Here is a 27,349-nt window from a genome sequence, read left to right on the forward strand (position 1 = left end):
CTGTGGTCTGATAAAATTCAGTCACACTTTACTGCTGTGCTGCAAGTTGGAGTAATATCACCCCCTCCCAGCAGCCGATGAGCAGAACAATGGGAAGGAAGCTATATAGCAGCTCCTAGTAGATATCAGAATAGCACTCAATAGTAAGAAATCCAAGTCTGGCTTAGGACTCCCCCAGTTACTTGGGAGTAGGAGAAACAATATAGTAAGTTTGGTTGAAAAAAGACATACGTCCATCACATTCAACCATAATGCCTATATATAACCTGCCTAACTTCTAGTTGATCCAGAGGAAAGCAAAAAAACCCCATCTGAAGCCTCTCTAATTTGCCGCAGAGGGGAAAAATTCCTTCCTGACTCCAAGATGGCAATAGGACCAGGACCAGTACTAAGAGCTATCTCCCATAACCCTGTATTTCCTCACTTGTACTGAGAGCTATCTCCCATAACCCTGTATTCCCTCACTTGTACTGAGAGCTATCTCCCATAACCCTGTATTCCCTCACTTGCTAAGAATCCATCCAGCCCCCTCTTAAAGTTATATAATGTATCAGCCAGCACAACTGATTCGGGGAGGGAATTCCACAACTTATATGTTACCTGAAAGCAGTTCTAATATGTAGTGATGGCTCCTTCTGCAAGCTCAGACTCAGGAACAATGCACTGAGGTGGCGCCTACACACCAATATTACAGCTAAACAAATTCATTTGTTGGTTCAAGAATAACATTTTAAATGGTAGAGTGAATTATTGTCCCCTGGGATTCTATGATTCACACAAACAATCCAAAGGCACTGTCTTTTACTCCTACACTTCTACCTGTTACAGTTAGAGCTGCATTATTTCCTGTCAGCTGATTTCTGAGGGAGCACACAGCCCATCACTAAATGGTGGGGCAAGGGAAAAAATGTAAAAGGGCAATATTTACTGACATATATATTCCAGCTTGGTAAGATTTTTTTAATAGGCCTTTTAGTGTGATATACATTATATGTTGGTAAAGTGTTAATTCTGAAGGTATAGTGTTCAGAAAAAAATATTTTGCAATGATAAATTGGCTGCTTGCCCCCCTATTTGCTTTATAAATCAAGTTTCTGTGCCAAAATCTGTGATATTCCTAGACATTAGTATAATGTATTAGGGTGCAGATGGTGAATTTACCTGGTACACATAGATTGCAAGCGTGGCACAGTAGGCAAACCTGTCTCCACTAGCAGCACAGACATCTTTGTTCCACGGCTGGCATCCAGCGGCCAGAAGACCAACTTGCTTTACTTGAGACATTTTTGCCTGCAACCAAATAATTAAAATACATAAAAACACAGTAATGAGGAAATGCATTATCCCTATGTACTATTAAAATGTTGGGCAAATTTTGTGGTGCAATAATGCAGAACTACAACCACCCCTCAGTCAGGAAGAGAAACAGGGCCTGCAAGAAGGCAGCCTTGGTCCAATGAACATGGATCCTATTTAAACTGCTCCTTGATTCTCTAGTAGCCACTGCATATGACAGACAAGGTAAAGATACCTGAAATAAGCTAATATATAAGATAAAATGTAATTTACTAGTAACTGCTGCATTATTTCCTTTGGGAATAATAAACTGTCTTGAAGTGTGTCTAGAAAATTTTGATAATGTTCTACACTGTGACTATTCCCTTTGAAGGTTCTGCAAAATTGCAGTATAGCGTAACAATTCCCGAGATTCAAGAGCTGCAGATGTGTAGAAGAAGAAGCGGGAGCATGTGGTGTGGCTGGTATAAAACAAATGGCCTACGCTGCTTTATGAATCAAGCTCATCTAGAGGTTGGGTCAGCCACATTGTTTATTGGTGTCTTAGGAACCAAAACCTAAAGAATAAGTCACTAGCAACATGTTTTGGGTTTGTTTTGGCTTGTATTTCTACCTAACTTCATACCCCTTGTCCTCCCCTGTTCATACTGCTTCTGCTATGCTCCATAACATCCCTTATGTATCAATCCCTCATTCCATTAAAAGTTCCCTGAGAACCTTTATGCATGCTACAAGCAAGCTGTGGTTACTAAGGAAGCTGTCAGACATAATGACTAGTAAACCAAGAACAGGGGATATAGGCTAGATATTAGAGAAGGGAATGTGAAAGCAAATTTATTACAGGAGCCATATCTTCCCATGCTATATGTAGTAACAGCTATAAAGCTCTTTGGAAGGAACAGAATGTTTTACTTGAAACTAGAACATTCTTTTATGAATCAGGCAGAACCTTAGCAACTGATAATATTATAACATGCACAGTAATTGCTTATGCCTATCCCTAAAGTCAGACATGTTGCATTAAAAAGAGTAGTTAATAAAGGCTAATTTAATACAATAGTAGCATATGGCAGGGCAAATATTCTACAGCTGCAATTATTAAGAATTATTCATTATTTTTGCATCTGCCATTAAGAAAAAATTACGTTTTTGATATCTGCAAAAGAAAGCATAGCAATAGAGAGCTGCTTTAATAGGGTGGTTTATTTTGCTAGTTTTTAGAAATTTAAATATTTAGAACCAAATTTCCATTTGCTCCACCAAAGTAGGGTATAAATACAGAAGCATTAGTAAGCACACTAATTCAGGACCATAGGTACTGTAGGCTTCCAGTAGGCACACAGGTCACCTATCACTGCTAGGTAATTGGGACCAAAACAGACCCCAGCAGCGATAACTGGGAAACATCTACATTATGGAGTGGGGATGATACAGTTTGGGGGGTGCAGAGGCTAACAATTTAAAGCCAATGGGGATTTATTTATCTTTTAATACCGTACCAAACAGTGCCTCTTTATCCCTACTCTGGGGTAATCCCTACTCTGGGGTACACTAATACATAACGTGTATGCAGCGAAGTTAAATGGGGTTGAGTGGGTGGTTGTATCTATGATAACCACGGTGCCAGTATGCCCAGGATTCCCTGAAGCACAGCTCATGTACTGTATACTTAAATTAGATTGTAAGCTCTATGGGACAAGGGCGTTTTGTCTCTTTAATATTTAGCACTTAAATCTGAAAGTAACTGTACTTTCTATTTACCTTTTTTTATCATTGTAATGACCCCCATTTGTTCTGCTGTACAGTGCTGTGTACTATAACACTTTATAAATACAAATATACATATACTGTCTCTGTTTTTTAAAATCTTTAATATTTTAATATTATACGTACATTACATATTTATTGAAACCAAAGTCGTCATTAGCAGCTATACAGAATGTAAGCAAAGCATGTTACAGCTTGTAATAGCAAGTAGGTTTAGCACCATGTAATTGGCATGTAGGTAAAGCTTGAGTTACAGAACTAATCATGGAAGGGAAGTAAAAGAATATGAAGAGAAAGGGTCTCAGGAGGGCCAGGTTTTAGTTGAAGGAAAATGTTAGCCAAGTTAGAAAAAACAATGTAATAGCCAGCTCTCCCAGCCAGGACTCCAGTTCTCTCATTGCCTTGCACAGTCATTCTCCTTTTTTATAGGTCTGTAAATCACTGAGCATCAGATGCATTGATAACTAGATTATTTGCTGGGGGAGTGCTGGCTATTGTTCATTGTTTCAATGGTACAATGGTAATTAGGGCCAGAAGAGGAGGCAGTAGAAAAACACAGTGTTTTCAATAGTAATTCTATTTATATATAACTTTAATATAATTAACATTTTTAATATTGTGCATTGCAAAGGTGCTCAGAATCAAATTTGACATAATGTTAAATTTTGGTTCACAACCCAATTTAAGTGAAATCTAAACTGTACAAATAAATCAATAAACAATTGTTGTTCTAAAATTGCCCTCCTAAGCAATTTTGCAATGTACCTTAAAGGGGAACTCTAAAGAGCCCCACACAACACCTTAACCTATCACTGTAATCTGTTCCTTCAAAAAGTATGAATAAATACCATTTTACTGTATATGCTGAAATCAATGCAAAACAGTTCTTCTCTTTCTGCTGCATTTAAAATCCTGGCAGGGGAGGAGGGACTAAAACATTGATGTTACAAATTGTAACAACTTCTCCACAGCTTACAGACAGCATGCAGGAACTACATAGCCCATATTGCATTGCACTGTAATGTTCCTTTCCTTATTGACATCACGTGTGCAGGGAATTGTGGGATTTGGAGGATGCAGGCTGAGGACAGTTGACTACTGTTACATTTTTTTTTTGAGTCTCATAGTAGTCAGCCAGATCAGCAGGGGAACAGGGGGCCAAGATTAGGCAAGTGTTCCAAACCATATAATTAAGTTAAAATCATGAAAAGGCTGCATATTTTTTAATTGATGTATATTGCAAAGTTGCTTGAAATTATGTTTACGTTCCAAAAAGCTTAAGTTGTGTTTGAGCAGAGTTTCCCTTTGTTTTCTAGTTTTCAAGAGATTAGTAGCCTATAAACTGTTAGTGTAATGCATTTCAAACAACAGCCCCACCTGCCTGTCATTTTGGCCGACTGGCTACAGTCAGGAAAAAAATAGGCTTTATTTAAAGTGCACCTCTCAGTGTGCAAAATATAGCTAACTAGTAAGAGAAGAAGAGAGAAGTTACTGGCTTGGCATAAAAACCTTAGAATATATTTTTCCAGCCACTCAGCAGAGCATTTGGGAACCAACCTAAGCATCAATATAACAGACATAAGCTATGCATGATTCCTTTGTTAATACAGCTGGCCTACACTGTTATAATATGTTTAAGTAAGTGTCTGATTTCGATCAAACTGCCATAAGTGGGGCCTCTTAGGCTATAGATCCAATGGGTCTCAGATGTTCTGTCCAAACCGAAAATCTGTTTTTTCAATGCCTCCTGTCAATGAGAGCCAGAAGTAATCCAATAGGTTGACAGGGTTAGGTATATGAATATACATGAAGCATGGTGTGTAGAAGCAACATAACTTGCACACAAGCATGCAAGCACGATGAACTAGCATGCTGCAGCTCAGATGGGAGGACACCTAGACGGCATGAAGGCAGGCTATATATATATAACTCCAACGATAACAAATATATTAGGTGTTTGCCTTTCTGCATTTCATCCTATATGGGTGTGCTAAGGATGCTTTACTGTCCCAAAACTACTGCAGTATCTCTCTATGCAATGGATTCTTTAACATGTTTTCAGGTTGGTACTCAAAGCAGAATATAATTATTTTGGCTGCACATCAGTAAGAAGCTGAAGTAGTGCTTTTAGCTACTCAGATGCATTTCAATTTCTTTCTAGTGAGTGCTGTATGCTAAAGAATGAAAATGACACTGGACAATGGCAGGAGATGGCAAGATTTCAAGAACAAAATAGCAGGTTTGTGTGGACAGGATCCCTCTGGACCTACACATTTTGGGGGATTATCATTCAAAGTTTTAAAGAACCAGCACTATCAAAAAATCAAAGTGTTTCAAGGTATTTAGAAAATAATGTACAGGTGCCCTGCACTGGTAAAAGTTGTGTTTATATAAACAAAGCTGCTGTGTGTGTGTGCCATGGGGCTACATATTCAAACTGAAATAGGGCTAAATGGCACAGGTTACATAACTGATAACAGATAACCTCTGTAAAACACCATAGTATTCTACAGAGCATATCTATTACTTGTTATGTAATCTGTGCCTTTTCTCCTTTTTCCAGCTTGAATGGCTGCTTCCATGGCTACACGGTGGTTTGTTTATATAAACTATGTAGTGTTTCTGTAACAAACACACAATTTTTATCAGTGCAGGACAACAGTACATTACTTTAAAACACTTAGATTTTTTGGTGTTCCTTTAAGGCTTCACATTACTTAGACCATAAATAATATTTTATGATAATTTTCTTTAAGCGAACACAGTAACAATAAAACAATCAAAGTAAAAGACTTATTTAAGCTTTGTCTTTCCCACCATCATGCAATACTATTTTTTACTGAAGGAAGAAACGTTGCATTATTAAAGGGGACACCAAGGACCTGCCCTAATCAGAATGGGGACCCATATTTGCAACCTGATCCATGGGTTAAGAATCCCTACACTAACTAATGATGGTACATACATGTTGCTCTGAGATGTCCAAACAGTCCTTGTCCCAAACTTTCCAGCAAGCCGCTATGATGAACCTTAGTAGCCAAGGTCGGACTGGGCCGGCAGGACACCGAGAAGTAACCCGGTGGGCCCCACCAGCCCAGGCAACCCAGGCCCGATCCGTGCCAGGAAGTATTGGCGCTCCTCCGCTGACCACCTTCCCCAATTGCCGTGAGGTGGTGGCCCCTGGGCCCCTGGGGTGGCAGCCCCACACACCCCAATCTGACCCTGTCAGTGCCCACAGTGTCTTGCTATCCTATTAGTCTGAAAGTGTTGACAAATTTACGTAATAAGTTAGCTGAACGTCAGCAATACAGTTCTGCAGTTTGGAATTCAAATGCTGTCAACTTTCTACATAGCTAAATTATGCTGCTGAGTTGTTCAACTACAGCTCACATTATAAGCAGCCAGTCACAGCTTAGTAGCAGCTGGAACATTGCTGATAGCCAGCAGGGCATCCAAAGCAATACAAGATAATACAGTGCCAAACACTGCTACAAATGCACGTTATAAAGGGAGACAAGCACATGGGCTGTTGTTTCTCATGATGCACAAACTGCATGTACATTCCACTTGCATCTAAGTTTCCCTTTACATATCCATTCTGATTGTATTAGGAACAAACCATTCAGTCACTGAGCAAAATGGCAGCACAGGAGTTGACAAAGATGCTCAGAAACCCATCAGAAATAAATCCCTGCACCCTCTTCTACCGCTCACCTTTAACTTGTTATCTAATGGTGCCTTTTATTGGGTGCATATTTTGTGCTCTCTACTGCATACTTTCTACGGATAAAGAGGCAAATTGATCTAGGAGGCTCAGATCGTAGTAAAATGATCCCATTGCAACAGCAGCTAAAATCAAAGAATATCCGTTTCCACGGAGATAGGAGAAAGCAGAATAAGCATTTCCCTTTGTAGCTACGCTTTACCCTCAGCAAACGGAGAATTCCCCCATGATGACTATACATAGAACACAATCCAAAAAAAAAAAAAATTAAAACTGAAAGTCCTTAATAAAAAAACAAAAACAAAAACTGGCAACATAAAGAGATATAGATATAAGAAAAGCATCCACTAAGATTCAGGCTGTTTGCACTATACATTGTTAAACGTCTCTTAGATAACCCTACCTTCACATATGTATCATATTTTGTAAACCATTTAAGGATTTCCATGTCCATTCCAGATCTTTCCCGACTCAAGAACTGATGTATCCCTGGATTCTTTTCACCACACGCACACAAAAATATAGCTCACTAAAGGGATGGAGGAAGCCTGCTAGCTCTCTGAATAATGCAGACTTCCTAAAGGATGCAGGAGAAAAGCCTGAGCATTGTGTCAGGCAGCACATATACACCGCACTGTCAGTAGCCTGGCAACTGAACTGTCTGATAGGGCTAATTCTGCTATGTCTTTTCCCCTACATGCACGTGTACAAACACTTTACACAGCAGTGGCCAAATAAGAAAACAATATATATATATATATATAGTCAAAATGCAATACTGGCACTCACGTATAAATCTCAAATCCGCCTGGGTGCAGTCTTCACAGTGAAACCGAGATAGGAAGAAAAAGAAGCCGCTCTCTCAGGACTTAGGTGCAAAAATAAAAAGTAATTTATTGAGTAGACGAACTGACGTTTCGGCTGAACACCTCAGCCTTTCTCAAAGTCTGAGAAAGGCTGAGGTGTTCAGCCGAAACGTCAGTTCGTCTACTCAATAAATTACTTTTTATTTTTGCACCTAAGTCCTGAGAGAGCGGCTTCTTTTTCTTCTTATATATATATATATATATATATATATATATAAAATGTATATATTGGGGTGTGACTACACCCCAATATTACATCAGCAGCTTATCTACCTGTGTATAGGGACCCCCGACTGGCCTCCCCGACCAATATTTGGCCGGAAATTGATTTTCCTGTCAGATTGGGGACAGCTTTGGCTTATTAATGCGGACCTCACGGCCAAACAATCAAATTAGCCTTAGGTGGGCATATTGGGAAAAATCTGCCTGTTGGCGACCTCGCCAAATGAGTGAATTTTAACGTGTATGGCCTTTACCAGTAACATACATATGTTCTTTTTTGGAAGCAAACATCTGATTGGACCCATATATTGGTGGGAATGGCAAACTGCATTTTACACTACTAAAAAGGTGAATTTAAAGTTTTAAATATTTTATCCTGTGGAATAATGGTACCAAAATAAAGGCTACGGGGTGAACCAAATGGTCATTTCTTAGATAGGCAACAGTAATTTGGGTTAATTTGTATGCAATATATTAAAAGGTGAGTGAGATCTCAAAAATGGTAAGGAGTAGCTAAAGCCTTTCCAGTAGAGTACGATTTACATGCAGTGCTATTTCGTATATGTTTTAGTGAAAATAATTAATAATGTCCATATTACAAAGTTATACCGGTCCTTTTGAGATTTACTATGTGAAAAAGGTAGGGCACTAATCACTGAACCGTGCACTGGTTGGAAGGTAAGACACCAAGAGAACAGACTGACAAACTTCAGCTCAATATACAACACTACATAGGTTAACATTCAGGTACCACAGAGACAATATGGGTAAATAACGGGCGTCTGCAAATGTGTATAAGTGACAGATATTGAAAAGGAGGCCTTATATTTACATATAGATGACACAAACCCAACAATATCAGTTATTTTAGTCCAAATTAGGGTATTGAATAAGAAGATATTTCAATGCTGAAAAAAAGTAATTACAGGCTAATTACAGGCTAATTACTTCTAGCAATTATTTGAAAATGAAAGCACAAGGTGATGTGAAATGTGTAGCATAAAGTCAGAATAAGTCACGTAGGTTTAAAATTGGATATTAACATGCAACCCACTTAACAGATGAGTCCTCTTACATTATATGTTAGAAGAACAGTTGAAGCAAAGAAAACATTTTATAAATATCTGAAAATCCCTCATGCAGTAAGTAGCACAAATAATCCATCAGGGTTGGTACTAAAGACAACCCCTTATTAAATTTCCATGATCCATTCACCCACTTATGAGGTACAGGCATCCTTTATCAAAGTCATTTCTTTTTACATGTGGAAGATCATGATTAGTTTACCATTACTTTAACTTTTGGTATTTTATAGATGGACCAATTTTAAATAACTGTTCAATTGGTATTCACTATTTATTTTTAATTGATTTTCAAAATGCTGTTTAGTTGTCCATGGTCAGTAACCCCAGCACCTAAAAACAAATTGACTGTGAGTCTAAGTCGGTGTTATCTTGTATTGATTATTTTATTCTGTTCAGACTCTACACTAGTCATCTTTCATTTTGATTTTAAAAGTACCAGTACTCACTGGTTGCTAGGGTAATTAACGCTTAGCAACCAGTTTAAAGGGGAACCGTAGCAGATCAGATCCTCAACTGTAAGTTGATTTTTAACAGTGAGTCACTGTGATTGAGTAGTTTTCTACATATGCCATAATTAACATATAATGAAAATTTGTAATAAAGATTCAAAACACCCAACCCATAATACATATTATAGTAATGATGTAACTTAAAATATTGCAAAATGTAAGTAAATTCTGCTTAATCCATAACAGATTCAAGGCTCTGGTACATCCCTAACATAAAGCTATGTTACATGGCAAAGAGTGGGTAGATACAACACATAGATATACAAAAGGATTTCATGATAAAAAAGTGAGGTCTCCTGTGCAGCTCTCCATTCCTTTTGTGACATCCCTTTCATGAGAAAGAGATTCTGAAAACTAAAAAAAGCAACTTCAAAGCATTGTTTCCACGGTAATGATGTGAATCAGAGATATTCATCATGCAGCCTCTTGAGTAAGCTCTGTATTCCTCTCTATATCTCTATACTTAGCTTTACTGAACAAATTCTTTACTGAACAAATCAGAATGTTTAGACAGTGGCTTAAATAATTCCCCCCCCCCAAAAAAAATATTTTCCGCTCCCCCAGGAGAAATCAGAGGTCACCTGCAGCGTGGGGAAAAAAACCACAATTAACCCTCAACGTAAAAAAAAATCACAGATGACTGACCTGTGATTTTGTATGTGTTGCTGGTCACCCGTGGGGTATACATTTCCTTTAATTAAAGCATTTAGATGGTTTTAAAGATTTTTTCAAAATAAATGTAATTGCAGATAAAAGCAATGTTTGCTTTTATCTGCAATTACAGATGTAACAGAAATCAGTTCTTTTCACCACCTGTTCAGCTGCAACATGGTTTCAGGAGTGCAGAGAATTCAAATATATACATTAGTGATGTGCGGGCCGGCCCACAACCTGCGGGAAGGTTCACCCAATACTCTTAATTCACCTCACACTTAGGGGCCAATTCACAAAAGGTCATTAACGCTTAAAGCATAGTTTTATGCGTTAAAAAGTGTTCGATAATTAAGTACCAATTCATCAAAGTAATTTCGCATGTGTTACTACTCATATCGCATATTTAAAGCGTTAAAAGCATAAAATGTGGCGATAATTACTGTGAAACTTAACGCCTCCCAGGAGTAGGCGCTACTAAACAGAACTGCAGCTGGTGATTGTCTGTGGTGACAAGATGGAGTTTGCAGTCGGATTTTTTCAAGTATGTGATCGTCCTAGAGTGATGCATCCTCCAGTTTTCAGGGAAACGGTCATTTTCAGAACAGTAGTTTTCAGAAATTAACGGTTACGTGCATAATAGCTTGCGCTAATATTGCGTGCTACGAAATAACGCATACATTAATTGCATGGTTTAAAATATCGCTTAAAAATATGTAATCGCCAGATAAATAACGACAATAAAATCGCTTCTTAATTCAGACAAGTGTCCTTTTAGTGAATCGATCGTTAATTCTCAAAATATAAGAAGTGATAATATTTCTAACACATGCTATAAATATCACTCGTTTTTTCGGCCTTTAGTGAATCGGCCCTTAATGAGGAAATGTTGCACTGTGGGTAAACTGGTGTCAGTTTGCTCTGTTTTTACCCCACAGTCTAAACCAGGGACCCCCAACCTTTTGAGTCACAACCTGGGAAACCATGGATCTCCAACCTTTTGAGTCACCCCACCTTCATGAGTTACACTAAGATGAAAAAAATGTTGGTGAGCGACACACGCATGAAAAAAAGTTATTTCAGGATTCCAAGTAAGGGCTGTGATTGGATATTTGGTAGCCCAGTGTGAACTGCTAGCCTGCAGGAGGCAGGCTTACAAAACTTGCCTCCCAGCCAGAAATATACAAAAGGGCCGCTGGGAGCAACATCAAAGGGGGTGGGAAGCAACATGTTGTTCATGAGCCACTGGTTGGCGATCACTTGTCTAAACACACAGTTAAATGGCTTCTGATCAATCTGACACAAGCAAGGGGGAGGGGATGATGAAAATTATTGAACATATCTTGAGCAGTCTAGTTGACCCTTTATTAATAAAACATAATGGTTAACCCCTGCAGCCACTGTCAGTCATGCTGGCCAGCAGCTATGGCCAGGACCACAAGTTGACTAGCACTGCTTTTTCCTACAGGGAAAAATAGGACCCTAAAAAGTACAATCTACAGCAATGGTATGCTGGTATTTGCACCACAGATTTGATTATCCACAGTCCTGAATAATGTAGATACTTATTTTCACATAAAGTCTAGTGATATTAGCAATAGTTTAGCCTTTGAAACACAGCTTAATTGAAATAATTTATATTAGGGTGAAGACACACAGAGCTACTAGTAGCAGCTACTTGTCACGGCTACAAAAATACACAATGCTGATCATTCACATTGTATCTGTGTGTGTTTTAGCAGAGGCAATTCTCAGTATTGTTTATGGCAGGGTATTTTCTGCTGTTTAAAGGAGAAGGAAAGCCTAAGTCACTTGGGGGTGCCAAAATGTTAGGCACCCCCAAGTGACTTAAATCGCTTACCTTGTACCCTGGGCTGGTGCCCCTGTTAAAAGAGAACCGCACCAGCCCGGGGTAGCTGCAGTGCTTCCTTCTTCCACGTTGGCGCGCTGCGCATGCGCATTAGAGTAAAATGCCGAACTTTAACAATAAAGTCGGCTTTTCACTCTAATGCGCATGCACCGGCCCAGGGAATTCGCCGCAGAAGAAGGAAGCACTCGCTACAGGTACCCCGGGCTGGTGCGGTTTTCTCCTAACAGGGGCACCAGCCCGGGGTACAAGGTAAGCGATTAAAGTCACTTGGGGGTGCCTAACATTTTGGCACACTCAAGTGACTTAGCCTTTCCTTCTCCTTTAATAGCTGTGACAAGAAGCTGCTACTATAGGCTCCATATGTCTTCACCCTTACAGTTAGCAGCCATACACATCTTAAAACCTCCCTTTTTTCTCCCCATGCCCAGTGCACTGCTCCAAGACATTTGATGCACACGTACACAAGCATCCTTCACCTCTGGAAAGCACAAGCAAGTGGAACCCTAGACCTAGGGCTGTGCCAAAGAAATCCAAAATGTAGGACAGGCATGTTGAGGTGCTGTAATTAACCTGGCCATGGAAGTGGGGAACCCGATATGTTTCCTACTAAAGCAAGACAAGCCCAATGTGATAATGTGGCTTACATACCCCAAATCTGTATTGTGCTGGCTCAGTCTTACAGACTTCTTCAGCTGCTATAGTGAAAAATTAGTCATTAGCAAGAAACTTCCAGAGATTACATTTGCACATCTGGCTCGGCCCTTAAACAGCAACTTGTTGCAGGTGAGTGATGTGACACTGAATAACTTCCAGAAAGACACCCAGTGTAAAACACTGGCATGTTCCACAGATATGCATGTTTTGTAATACAAGGTTCTAAGAAAGACATCTTGTGAAAACACAAGACTCTTCAGTTGCCTGGAAACATTTCCCAGTTGCACCATTATATCCTATTATTATTCATTAATTTGTTTGTGTGCATAAATTAATCATCACTGCTACTCTAAAATCTACATTTACACACCATTCTTTAGATGTCGGTTTAGAGTGTAGACTTATTAATATTAAGTCTTATTAATATTAAGATTTATTGGTTGGTACTTTTTATTTCTAAATTACACTGTTTACATAGCAAATAATTCCCTCTACCATTTAAAATTTTATTCTTAAACCAACAAATGTATTTTTTTTAGTTGTAATATTGGTGTCTAGGCGCCATCTCAGTGCATTCTGCCTGAGTCTGAGCTTTCAGAAGGAGCCAGTGCTACACATTAGAACTGCTTTCAGGTAATATATTTTTTTCTCCTACTTCAATGTAACTGGAGGAGTCCCAAGCTGGACTTTGCTATTTTGCTACCTTCCCATTGTTCTGCTGATTGGCTGCTGGGGGAGGGGGGTGAGGGAGGTGATATCAGTCCAATTTGCATCACAGCAGTAAAGTTTGACTAAAGTTTATCAAAACACATGGCTGTGGCACCCTGGGAAATAAAGAACTTTGCTAGCCCCATGTAAAATTTCAAATTTAACAAGGCCTAGGGCCTGATGCAATACATCCCCCAGTATTTAGAGAGCTTAGTTCAGTGTCTTTTTCTCATTTTCTCAGACTCACTTTCCTGTGAATGTATTTCTACTTTAGGCTATAATACAGTGATAATATCAATTTCAATGTACACATTCTTTCTTACCTTAGTTTTCTACATCAGTTTTTATTTACATTATTTTGTTATTTGCATTATAATGTTATGTGCTTATGCTTTTTTTAGGAATAGAGGAGGTGAGGAAGAACAGTTTGAGGAGACATACCAAGATTTAGGAAGGAGAGAATGAAAACACAAGGCAGCTGCTAAATTCATATGTATGTGGTTAAATACTTGTAGAGCTAAACCCCAGGGTACAGATGTGTTTGTTAGTTTGCATAAGTATCCAAGGATATCTAACACTGACTCGTTTATTCTCCATTGAACTACATAATTGTATTGGTAGGTTATTTTAGCATGTACTGTACAGACATATTCAATATGAGAAAGCAACCAAGGAGTAGCAATCTAACATTATAATGTAGCATATCCAGCCACTAATCAGCTTACATGCATTTAACTTAAATCCTCTTTCAATAAAATCCACCAAGCTTCTGTTCATTTGTATAAACCTACTACATATGTTATGACTGGTGTATAGCCCAAATCACAGCTCCCTGGTATTGGAAGCACAGAATGTTTGAAAGGGTTACATAGTGCTATACATATTTTCCTACAAAGACGGGTTGTAGGAACAATAAGGAACACATCTCCTTACCAGTCACAGATTGTGAAAGTTTCAGTTCAACAATCGGAAGCAAACAGGCTGTCTGACCCAGAAATACCTTGCAACATTACTGTACTTAAAATAAGCCAAATTAGGCTCTGTATTTACATTGTAGATCTACCTGGTATAAGTTGTCTTTTCCAAACTAATATGCTGCCCAGTCTACCCAGTTGTAATGTCTTACCTTCCAAGGAATTCAGTAGATCCTTTAATAATCTGCTTTAGGGACCACTTCATTGGGGCACTTTTTTCTGCCTTCCTTTCATGCAAATCTTGGATGCTTTCTTCATTTTTTTCTTTTGTACATGTAAGGGCAGGGACACACAAGGAGATTTGTCGCCCGCTGGAAAAACACCAGATTAATACATGTAAAGTGTTTTACATGCGGGGATTCAGATGTACGAAAAGGCATTTCTGGGAGATTTATTGCCATGAGAAGCGCAGATTTACCACGGACGAGAAATCTCCTTGTCTGCCATCACCATAAGGCTTTAGCTTCTACCGTGTAAGTGTAATAACAGCTCATATCACATGTATTAACAGTTTATTTGTTGCTGTTATACTTAAAGAAGGTACTGTAACACTAATCATGCCTGGGTTCCAGCGCTCACACATATATCCAAGGGAAACTGAACATTTTATCCTCTAATGGAACATTAAAATAAAACAAAATACCTGATTAAAAATTCACATACATATTTTCAAGACTTTGCAAGCACTGCAACCCTCTCTGGAAGTTTCTCCCATGCTTTGTCTGACTTTCTCCAAATATCTCTGCCTTCAAAACATCTAAAACACAATTATTTAGCTTGGCCATCCTCACACTTTGTTTCCCAACCCCTTTTCCTTTTAAATTTTAAGCAGTACCCTCTTTATTGGTTTCTTTTGTATGTAATCTTGTATGTTCACAATATAAACCCATTAATTATACAGTGCTGAGGAATATGTTGGCACTTTATAAACATGTATTATTAATAATAATAATAACAATAATAATAATAACAGTTGTTTAAATGGTCATAGAGTAGCTTTGTGGCTTCTTACAACCAGTAGGCCTATGCCAATTAAAGGGGCTTTATACCCCCTTTTCCAACATGATCTCAATCAATAGTGCTTGCTCTGAACATACTTTTTGCCTATTGTTTTAATTAAGAAGTATCCATGGTTTTTGTTATTTCTTGGACTAAACAAGAAATTGAGATCACTATCACTTTCTAACTTCCTGGTCTTGCAAAGTAACTGTTTGAAGGACTGTAAGGAGTAAGTAGTAAACAAATTGCCACTCCACAGGTAATCCCTCTGTATAATGATCTGCTCCTTATTCTGAGGGCACTGGTTAGACAATGGCAAGATGTTAGACAACTTCTCAACATCAGCACACACATTAAAAAGGACATGCATACAAAAAAATGTTGGCCACTCTCCAGTGAAATTTCTGTATTTTTACCTTAGCGTAGACTTGTACCTTTGCAGTAAAGTAAAATCACAAGTTTTTTCTCAACTATGCAGGCAAGTTTAGGTAAAATTCAGGCTAGAAACCTCTCAGAAAGGGAGGTAAGACTGTTCAATGGCACTGCGATAGAAAGCTTGCCATGGGAAACAGAACATCTCTGTTCTAATAGAAAGTTTACAAAAAGTGGAATGGTGACTCTCCATCTGATAAAAATGAGGGGTTGCCATCTCTGAGAAATGATTCAATCTGACAGTGGGGCCATCAGTAAAAAATATCAGTACATTACATCGGTGCAAATATCAGCATGTACTTTTCTGAAGAGCTGGGCTCAACCACCACCAATCTTAATCATGTATTCAATGTTCTTTTACCTAAAATGTGAGTTGGAGTCAGTTGCAATCAGTGTTTTTCAAGCTTTTAAATAGTGTTCTTCCCAGAAATGAAAAAAAAATGTATGGAAGCCTTAACTTACTGTTTGTGGAATTTAAAACCCAGGAAAAGACTGCACTTATGTTTGCAAACTTCACACTGACACATGGATTCACCTTTAAATCTCATTTTCCCCCTCAAACAAAACCAACCCAACACATGTGTCTGTTATAATATTTGCTAGCCAAGATATTTGTCATTAAAAGTATCAAAATATCTAGCGGTTATCCTGTTAGACGTAAATGACCAGTCCTTATGACATAATAATAGGTATTAGCAAATTTTAAATTATTGCCATTGTTTGTCAAATTACAACTCTCAGAATGCCTTTTGCCCCTTTTTTTGGAAAATAGAAGTTCACTAAAAGCTAAAACACTGAGGAGATGGAACCCTAGTAGAAACAGCACTATTCCCCTTCAAAAGAAATTACACAAGGTTTAATCACAGATGCAACATATCCATTGGGAATCCCTTTGCTTTATATATTAGTATACATATATATATATACACAGGAATATGTATAAATGTAGCGCTGAAATGTACATGCTCCTACCTTTGCCAGAGAGGGGAAGCCCGAGTGATGGATGGCAGGAGTCGGACAGCGACCTGGTGCTGAAACCTTCCCTAAGGAAAAGATTGCAGAGACGGCTCAGGGTCGGAGAGAGGCAGAATGGGGCAGAATATCCCACTGGATGTGGCTCCTATCAGGCCCTTCAGATAAGACTCCCACCTTAGAAGAATGTCGGCTTTCCCTTGCACCTTGTGTTTTATTACCCTGCAGCCCTGATACACGTCCCCCAGAAAGCCAGGCAGATGGTACTTGCTTTCAGGTTATTGTTATTTCTCAATGGAAGCACCTAAGTGCTATCTGAATAATAACTCATATATGTTATAAGAAATGAGTGCGCCCCCCTTTTTTAAATATACGGTTCGATGTTACCTTAACATATATAATGTACCCACATAGCACAGTGTATAAAAACACTTGTTTGTAAGCAACTTACTTCCAGTATGGAAGTGTCCCTTGGTGTATGAGTTCCCGGCCGTGTCACTCTCCTTATATCCCTCTTTCATTCATATGCCCCCGATCAACATCTTGCTTCCCTTCCGCCCGTGTGACTTTCCTCCCGGTGCCTGCAGGGTCCTAATGCTCTCCTGTAGCCGCTCCACTCACACCACCAACAATCGCTCCAAATTGCGCAAGAACCAGAATATAAAGATGAGAATCTTAATCAATTTAACACAAACTTACATGTAAAATCCTGAAATGAGGCATTTTGTGTTAACAATACGCTTCTTTTGTACCTTCAGCACCCCCTACTGGTATTTATAAGTAAAGGATCCTAGAATCAGTGTCTGAAGTAAACACATGAATACATAAATAGCTAAAATGTATTTGTCACATAAATAAATACTTGAAACGTGAATATTATAGCCAAAGTTTAAAATAACAGTATTATAAAACGAATGCTTGAAAAAAAAGGTCAGTGTTTAACCCCTGAGGTACCAATGTCCCCAGCTCATATATCCTTTTTGTTTCTTACTGGGAGAGGTTTCTTTTTAATTCCCCTCCTCTAATTCCCATAAATATAATGCCACTGGGGTTGTTATTGGTATATGCTCCCCCAGTCGTGTCTTTAACTTCTTATGGTTCTCTCCACATGGACATTGCAGAAAACTATACTTCTCATATTACAATTCAGTTTCCATGTATATATTTTTCCATTAGTGGATGCCATGAACGTTTTTTATGCACCTAGTTGTTTTTCACGCTACACAATAGGTGAACCCTGGTTTGTTCCTAAGCCACTTTCCTTCCTATCTGCTAGTCCTCATGTAACTCAGAACCAGTTTTTATTGTTTATGTTTTCTGCCCTTTTTTAAACTATCTACTATCTAGTTTTATACAAATAAATACATTCTATGAAAGGGGAAATGCCACTGTCATACACCAACAGTATATTTTCTCTTCAATGTAAGAAAAGAAGCAAAATGTGTATCCAGGTTGATAACTCATAGTAGCCGAGCAACAGGTACTGTAGCATGTACTGGTTAACTGTTTAAAAGCTGACTGGTTATTCTGGCTATGGTCTTCTTTTAGCCAGAAAATACACAAATGAGAGTTGCTACAAGCAGCAAATTCCACTGACTAAGGTTTCTCAACTGCCCTTTGGGTCTTGCAAGACCTCTCTGCCTCTCTGCCTCCAGTAAATGTGCTGGTGTGAGGTCTTATCCAGAGGAATAGTATGGAGTGTGTCAGGTCAATATATGTCCTTTAATCATTCTATGATTTATATTTAATTTTCAGCCCAGAAACAGTCCAAGTGTTTCACAATTAAGGAAAATGTACCCTTTTTCTGAAAGGATCATTGACATTGAGTACTGCTGCCTGCAGAGGTCAGTCAAGTAAGAGTGAAACAGATTTAAGCTGGCCATACACGCACCGATAATATTGTACGAAACCTCGTATTGCAGGAGTCTGCCTGGCTCGCAGATCGGCCAGGTTAAAAGATTTTGACCGGGCGCCATAGAAGGCGCCTGAGCAAAATCTGCCGTCAGGGCTGAATTGGCAGAAGGAGGTAGAAATCCTATTGTTTCTACCTCCTTATCTGCCGTTTCAGCCCTGAAGGTTAGTGGCGGGTCTGACGATCTGAGATCGCAGATCGCCACGTGTGTGGCCACCGTAAGGTACCTAGACAGAGCTGATAAAACCATAAAACTATTTAGATACTAGATAGAACTAGATACTGGAACAATGTTGGGATTTGTTTCCATTCATAAGTTGGGTAATCAGGCCTGGCTGTTGTTGGCATTCCAATTCTTTCAAAGTTGTTCAGTTGGGTTGAACAAGGCAGTCAAGTTCTTCCACTCTGATGTCAAACCCAATTCTGTACGGAACTAACTATACGTATGGGGTTATTATGCTGCTGAAACAGGAAAGATCCTTCCCCAAACTGCAGAAGGCAAAGATTTGTTAAGAATGTCATTGTTTGATGTTGTGACACATGCATCAGCAATGAAGGGTGTGGCTTAAATAGCTTGTTCCAGTAATAAGTGGTGTCCACTCCACATACGTTTGGCATATGGTATGACCAGCTACAAGAGATGTACTGTGCACAGAACTAATAATCCTTGTGTCATTATGTGATTAAAACATTCCTTTAATATAGCTTTATATTTTTTACTGAAAAAGTAAAATGCACAGATATTACTCTGGAGAGCAGATAACATTTAGAACATTTAAAATAAATAACATATTGATTGTTTTGAGAATAAAAGACTCAGGAGCAGATGTTCCGTGGGCACAGAACAGCAATGTACCATGTTAGTGAAATAGAAAAAATGTGAAATTTCTTGTATATAGTATAGTTTATTTGGTTAATGTATGCCTGGGATTTATTAACTCGCTATTTTCTGTGCTAGATCACTAGATACACTTTCACCCTATATATATAAATCTTCATTATACGGAACAAACCATGTGATATGGCACCAAGAAGGGCAGATGGAAGTTTGTCCTGGGAACCTGGGGTTTAAAAAGAACCCATGTCAAGGAATTATTGGTGAAAGTTGTTTTTATTCTTTTATCAGGATAATATGTTGTACTACAGCTCCCAACAACCCAATGAAGATGGACTCAAAGCACCTTTCATTGCATTTGCCACTTTTGAGTCTAACTCTGACCCTGCATATTATTATGAAACTTTGCTCATCTAAAGAAACTAGAATTCCTCAAAGTAGTAAATTATGCTAAAGCCAAGTCTAAGCATCTTATATTTTGTTTGTTGTACAGCCATATAGGTATAAGCTTGTAACTGCTAGAAATGTTTCATTTTATTCAAAATACAGTACAATAGACCAGTAACTTCTATATACTGATGCCCCTGTTATTAGATTTGAACATATGAAATATTACATTTTTAATACAGGCATGCATTATTCTTTAGAAGAACCTGTCATTTAGGTAGATCAAGACCAATCTAATTATTTGATTTTAGGTTGTTACTAGCTAATGGACCTTAGACTGTTAGAAAGGAGTAGATCTCATACATTTATTGGAATGTGTTCTATGAGTTTTCTTTTAATGCTGGCTGAGTTTTATGTATAAAATTAATTAATTAATTAATTAATTAAGAGTCATAATTATAAAGGCAGAACAGGTCTCTATGCTTTATTTGGAGATGTGGCTGATTGCACCTGTTTTTCTTGCACTTTGCACCCTGCCATGCCTATAGTAAATCACACCAAGCGGTATATCTATTAACATGGAGACAAAAACCGCTAGTGATGTTGCCCATAGCAACCACGCAGATCTTTGCTTTTGTTTTCCTTACTTGTAGGTGGCTGTTCAAATCTAATTGCTGATTAGTTGCTATGGACAACATCACTGGTGGTGTTTGGCTCAAATGTAAATAAATACACCCCCTAATGTATGCTGTATCTCTAAACATGTCACTGTGTCATGCACAATTGTGCAACTGTCTGCCCTAACTATTATGATATAATGTTTTCCTGCGCACATTCAGCACAAAGTCATACAGAGCACCACAACTCAAAGTCTTGACATGGCAATGGCCTGCATTACAGCAATCATGTGATGTAAAAGGAAATCCTTTTAAAAAAACTGCAATTAGTTCTTTTTAATAGAAGATTGTAGATTTCACTAGGGATGGTGTAAACCCACTCATAAGAGGAAATATACAGCTATATAAATATGCTATTAAATTTGCCAGCATAAATTATTTTACACGGCTTGAGAATCAGGCCCCCATAGGTACATCCCCTTTTTTGAAATGTAGTTTATTTGAACGATTCACCACCAGAGGGTACTGTGCACTAACAATACAAGACTGAACAGTCAACAAATGTCTCAAGCGTTTGTTTATGTCAATGTATAATTTAATCCTACGTATTGTGTCGAAAGGTTTAAATCTCTTTTTAATGCACATTATGCCCAAATACACGTTTCTAGGGAAGAAAATATACATAAAAGAATTTTTCATTATCATTGGGTCTTGGGCATTACCATTATGCAATGATGAATAATTTCCCCTGGTTTAATGGCAAATATGATTGTACAGCACAAAATGTCTGTAGTGCATTATTAAAGTTTATACACCATTGTTATCATTCTGTATTATCTTTGGGTGGGCAGATGCAATTTTTCCAGCCTCAGTTTTTATGCTACGAGAAACACTAACACCAAATCTCTCTCTCTCTGGTATCAGACACGCACACACACGCTGTTAGTGCATATATGGGATCTTCAGTGCTGGGCACCTGGCATTTTTTAGATGGGGGGCTTTCTGTAATTTAGAGCACCATACATTAAGGCTACTAGAAACATTTCAACATTTTCAATAATAGTATTGTTTTGCCACCAGCATGGATTATTCATCTTAGTTGCCATCATGTACCAGGTAATTTTGTTATCATTACAGAGTAAATCAGTAGCAAAAAAAAAAAAAAAAAAGGAAAAAATTATTAGTTTGTTCGTTTTGTGTAAAATGGCATTTCTGTATTCTGTACCGTTCCGGATAATAGACTGCATACCATGTATAGTTAGGACTTAAGTCCTAGTACAAGGTTAAACAAATGTAATGCTGTGGCATTTCAGTTGGATGAAGTTTGACATACAAAGATTAACCTGCCACTAGGTCAAGTTGGGAGAAATCTTTGCACTGTGCTATGCTTGGGCTGCTAAATTTTGAAATAACAGGCATGCAAGGTATGGTATCTGTGATCTGAAACCCGTTATCCAGAAAACTCCAAATTGCAGGAAGGCCATCTCACATATACTTCATTTTAATCAAATACTTTGCATTTCTAAAAGACATAATTAATCCTTATTGGGCACAAAACTATTGTATTGGGTTTATTTTATGTTTCAATTATTTTTAGTAAATACATTTTTTAAATTTAGTATAGAGATCCAAATTAAGGAAAGGTCCCTTATCCAGAAATAGGTCTCAAGCATTCTGGATAACATGTCTCTTAATGTATAAGAAGACACCACAAGCTACAGACAAGACACAGACCCAGGAACACTACACACTCAATTATGCATAAAACACAATCTTTATTTCAACAGGGAATTAGACTTAGTTAAAACCATGTAATTTAATCAATCAAATAAACCCATACAAAATAACCACCCCCACTTTTTCAAAGGTGAAGAGCCCTACCGGGACCAGAACCGTATGGTTCACTGATACATGGTTGCATCCAGATGCAAGTCAAATACCACCCAATTATGAAGGGACAGTCCCAATGAATTTCCCAAACCAATATGCATGGAGACAGAGCGACACACTAACCAAGATAAAGCATCAATACTCATCACAATCACAAATGCACGGGGCAGTCTATAACCAGGGAGTAAGGATTGGAAGAGACTACCACCAGGCTTGGTCTTGATGAAGCCTAATTCTAAGTCTAATTCCCTTTTGAAATAAAGATTGTGTTTTTATACATAACTGAGTGTGCAATGTTCCAGGATCTGTGTCACGTCTGTGGCTTGTGGTGTCTTCTTATAGGTCTGGTTGCACCTCTTACTTATTTAAGTGGTGATTGGGTGCTGGTGCATTTGCCTATCCTTTTTTTCATTTGATACTCTCTTAACTTAGCAGTAACAAAACACTTACAATGCAAGGCATGGCAGGGTATGCCCAGGGCCCAGGCCTATACCTATGTAATGGATTAAATGACACATGTGCATGTGGCACCCAGTACTTAGTCACCTTCTCTATTTTCCTGTCCTTTCATGTTCTTCACTGCCTTTTCCTTTTTCTGATCTTTCCATTTTTCTGCTGGTGTTTTCTTAATTTCTATGTACCATTTATACCACCTGTCCCTCTACATGTTTCTATTGTCCTGTTTTCATACATAATGCATACACTTATGATCCTTAAAGGCATGCATAGTTTATCTCATGTCCCCCCCACGCTATGCCACACTGGGTTATTTAAATGCCACTGTATTAGGTGGAAAACTTTGGTAACAGGTGGAACAACCATTTTCAGTTGCTTTGGCTATGTACCATATTAAAAAAAAGATTATCCCTCATGTCACTAAGTCCATATCCTGGGCCATGACAGTAGCCCTATATGTGCCAGCTGTATTTCAATGTATTTTTCACTATAGCATGAACTTTAACTGAAATTACCTTTCATGAACAAGAGGCTATGACCGTTCCATCCTTAAAGGACAATATTCATCTGTATTGTTTTTAATATATAATATTATATAATAAAATATAATATCAATATAATAATGCTTGGGTGGAGCACACATTCTTCATGTTGTTTTAATGAAACAAAATAGCTCTTTTGTAATTTGTTGCATGAAAAATAAAATGGAATTGAAAGTACTTTCATTTTAAACTTGATTCTGTGTACTTGGTTCTTCAGAGCAATTGAGGTAGGAGAAAATCTATAACTTAAAGAAGCACAGATTCTATTTTAAATTATGTGATAACAGAGGCATTCAATCAGAGGGAAATGAGGGAGCAAGGGCGGTTCCTTGAAGAAGCTGGCTAATGAGCTGTTTATAAGTCCCAATACAGGGTTGGGGGGTAGGATGGGCAATGGAATGTGTTTTTGCTACCTAATAAATAATATTCAATAAATGTAAACTTGTAGATTATTAAGGATAGTATGCCCCCTCAGATGTTTGTGAGATTTATAAAAACCCTTGACTGCTGAGTTGTGCTTTTAATATCCCTATACTGGTGAGTTTATGACTCTCTATATCAGTCACCATTAAACCCTCTGTATAATGAACTTCTCCTTTTTGTAAAACTCTTGACATAAGTAGCGACATTTTACTTAATAATTAAAAGCTGAATAGGCGTCCAGCAAGCATAGTGACTGAATGAAAGAGACATTACTGGAATTGTCCAAAATGCGATACAGACAAACAATGAGTAAATTAAATTACTTTTCAGAAATGACATGGGTATTTTGCCTTTTGTATCTGAATAATTTAAGCATGGCTACAGAAACTTTAGGAAAATAATCTTTTTCTTTAGACCTTGCTGTCAAATCCAGTGTGATTCCTTATCCCAGTTAGTTATTCATACAACCAGTGGTAATCCTAATACTGTACTGAAGCTATTCTTAGCGTTTCCTTTCTGCATCTTGTCACTTAGAAAAAGCCTTAAATACATAACAGAGGAAATACTTTAACCTTCTTAGTCTTCCAATCAGGGTTGGTGTTAGGAAGGGCCCCTGGCAATACAAGGAAGCTGGATGCCTATATCTAGGCTCCCTTATGTATTTGCTAAAAATATAAATAAGATGTTCACTATACTTATAGAAATATTACTCATGGACAAACATACAAAGATTATAGAGTAGAGGACATTAGTACCATACCTTTTTCATTCTTGAGATATAAGTATTAGTACTTAAAGATAGATGCATTATGCCACAGACATTCATCATTGACTGTTACAGCCGTTTGCTGTGGTCTTCTTCAGTAAATGTTGCATTTGGCATTGATGGATGAGGTCTACAGTGGGTTTTCTCCATAAATGAACCACCTTGCCTAAAAAGCTCACAGGAAGTTCATATGGAAATTTATGGATGTTCAGATGCAGTGTCTGCTTGCCTTTCCAGCACTTCTATTATAAAAAATAACCAGAATCTGAACATACACTCATAAGAATTCCTTTGAATTTGGCAAGCATGGGTTATATAGGCGCAGTATTGACTACTCCAAGATCCTTCTTTCACTGTGATCCCCTTTACTGATGTACAACTACTAGATCACACCTAACTTTTAACTGGACTAAGCTCAACAAAAGTACTAGACAAATAGCTATGACAACATGACCTGTTATGTTATTGATTTGTTTTACTCTGTGTTGTTCTTCCAAATATTAGTTGGGTATAAGCTAATGGGACTATGGGGCCTCCCCAACATGGAATACCCCCAGGACCCTTTTTTTATCTAAACAGACTTATTTTTGATTACATAATAAGACCAAGTGTCTTCTCCCGCCCGTGCTAAGCATGGTGACAATAGAGGAGTTCTCCCCATGTCCATGTTGCCTACCTTTCTGGAAGTAACAGCTAAATACTTATAACAATGATTATTTAGTCTTCCTTTTCAAACTCTTTAATGTTTTCTGGTTCAGAATTAAAGCCTGATTGGTCAGATTTGGATGTAGTGATCATCTATATGAAATGCTTGTGTCTACATTAGCAAATAAGCCCCACTGTGCTTTTTAGCTGTTGGTATTGTCTTACTTTAATGGAAGAGTTCTTTACACTGGAGTAAGAGGAGGAGTTAGCCCATTAAGTAGACATGGAGACGATAAAGGAGAAAGTTCCTACTCAGGTAAAATATATTTTAAGCAGGACATACACTGTATATGTTCTTTGCAGTATATATATTCTGAGGCATAAAGTAAAAAATACAAATGTAAAATTTAAAAATAGAAGCTTTATGCAATAATAATGCATAAAAAGCAAAAAAACTTCATGTTTTGTCATGGAGGAAATCTAAATTTAAGCTTATATAAATTTAAATTTTTCAACATTAGCAACACATGACGACCAGATCATGAGTAATAAACTTGTATACTTTATGTCTGGCATATTGCAAGCTACACTACGTTTTAAAGAATTTAAAAAATTGCCATGGGATTAAATAAGCAGTCTGTGGTAATCAGCATCCATATGTCCATGCTGCACCATAACTGCATAATCCCAATACATCTGTCCCAGAATAATGATGTTTGGAATCAGCTGTTAGGCATAAATATTCAGGCGAGGGGGCTGCATGAGTATCATACTCTGTTCCTGTGCGGCAGGAAATTCATGGGCTGTCCCCTGTGCTAGTAAATCATGGGCTGTTACCTGGGCAGCAAAAGCATGCAGGGAAATTGCTTTGCTAAACAAACATTGTAATTACACTGGCAGCAAAGAGTTTTTGAAAGAAAGCACAGAGGCTGTAGCACAGAGGTTGTGTTCAACAGGCTAAAATATACAATGCAGCTGCAGTTGTCACTGTACTGTACATGCCCTGCTGTGTTGAGGAATTTCTACTATGACCAGAGATTTCTCCACAGAATTACAGCAGAGAGCTATGGAATATAAATCTGTCACAAGATGTCACAAACGGATGCACAATGGGTTCCTAGGGCTGTAGCAGTGCGGCCTGTGTGCTCCGGAGGGGATGATCTATGCTTCTGAGTGCTGCAAGGCATAGACCTTTTCTTCAGGCAAACATTCAGGCAAGATAATATGCTTTTTTAATCTTGCCCTGCTATTAGCTATACTGTATATTCAATCACATTTGAATCATGTTGACAAGTAATGACAAACACAGCAAATATATTGTCTTTAACTTCAAACCTGGTACTTATTTTTTGCAGTTGCGGTAGATTATTGTGCACAATACATTGCATTATTATATATACAGTATATCTTATTGGTAAATATCAATCTTTAACCCCAAACAATCTACTCTTTATTTACTTACATATTCCCCAGTCCCTTCCTGCACTTGGATAGCCTTTTGTTATATATATATATATATTGGTTTGGATATAATGTTTTGTCCAAACCAATATGAACTAAAGTATACATGGGAACATTTGCCATACAGGCCAAAGAGGTCCATACCTGGGGTAGCAGCCTTTTGACGGTTATAGGAAATTCTACACATTGAAAAGAAAATATTATAGATCCCTTATGGACATGAAACATCTATAGAAATGGTATAGGTAGGTGGGGTGAAATCTAAGCTTTATTTTTATTAGAAGAGTATGATTTGATGGAAACACTGGTGGTATAGTAGTTTAAATAAAGCCAGCTATCATCTGTATATACAGATAAACTGTTATACAGATAAACTGCAAATTAGATAAGACTGTCACTAATTTGCTGCTCACGTACAGTAGCTCTGGTTGTATAACAGTATGTGATTTCTATTAAATCAGTAGCTGGCAGCAAAAAAAAATTCCCACAGAAGGTGAGTACAATTGTATGAATTGGGCAGTTGAGGAGGTAAGATGTCTCAAACAGGCATATTTGTGAAATAATTAGTATTACTCTCAAGTATTTATAACCTTGAATATAACGTTTTTTTTCGTTGCTCCATAAAATGTACAATTATAGGTTACCAAAAGGCCACAATGTATCATAGCCCAAAATGCCAGAGATCC

At 37.9% G+C, this 27,349-nt stretch overlaps 1 protein-coding gene across 3 annotated transcripts in view; it reads right to left on the minus strand.

Annotated features, from left to right (window-relative positions):
- Window positions 1–17,334, minus strand: part of wdr17 (WD repeat domain 17) — a 53,742-nt gene extending 36,408 nt beyond the window's left edge. For 2 of the 3 annotated variants that reach the window (XM_031895453.1, XM_004911173.4), the window contains exons 1-3: window positions 17,181–17,334; window positions 16,730–16,800; window positions 1,162–1,290 (exon numbers count right to left, since the gene is read on the minus strand). In XM_031895453.1, coding sequence (XP_031751313.1) covers window positions 1,162–1,290; window positions 16,730–16,800; window positions 17,181–17,250 — 270 coding nt within the window. In that variant the 5' untranslated portion in view covers window positions 17,251–17,334. Of the gene's footprint in view, window positions 1–1,161; window positions 1,291–7,190; window positions 7,391–16,729; window positions 16,801–17,180 lie in introns of those variants that run through there. The other variant, XM_031895454.1, reaches the window with a different exon arrangement.
- Between the last annotated feature and the right edge of the window lie 10,015 nt (window positions 17,335–27,349).

Source organism: Xenopus tropicalis, chromosome 1, assembly GCF_000004195.4.
Source record: "Xenopus tropicalis strain Nigerian chromosome 1, UCB_Xtro_10.0, whole genome shotgun sequence".
Lineage (NCBI taxonomy): Eukaryota > Metazoa > Chordata > Amphibia > Anura > Pipidae > Xenopus > Xenopus tropicalis.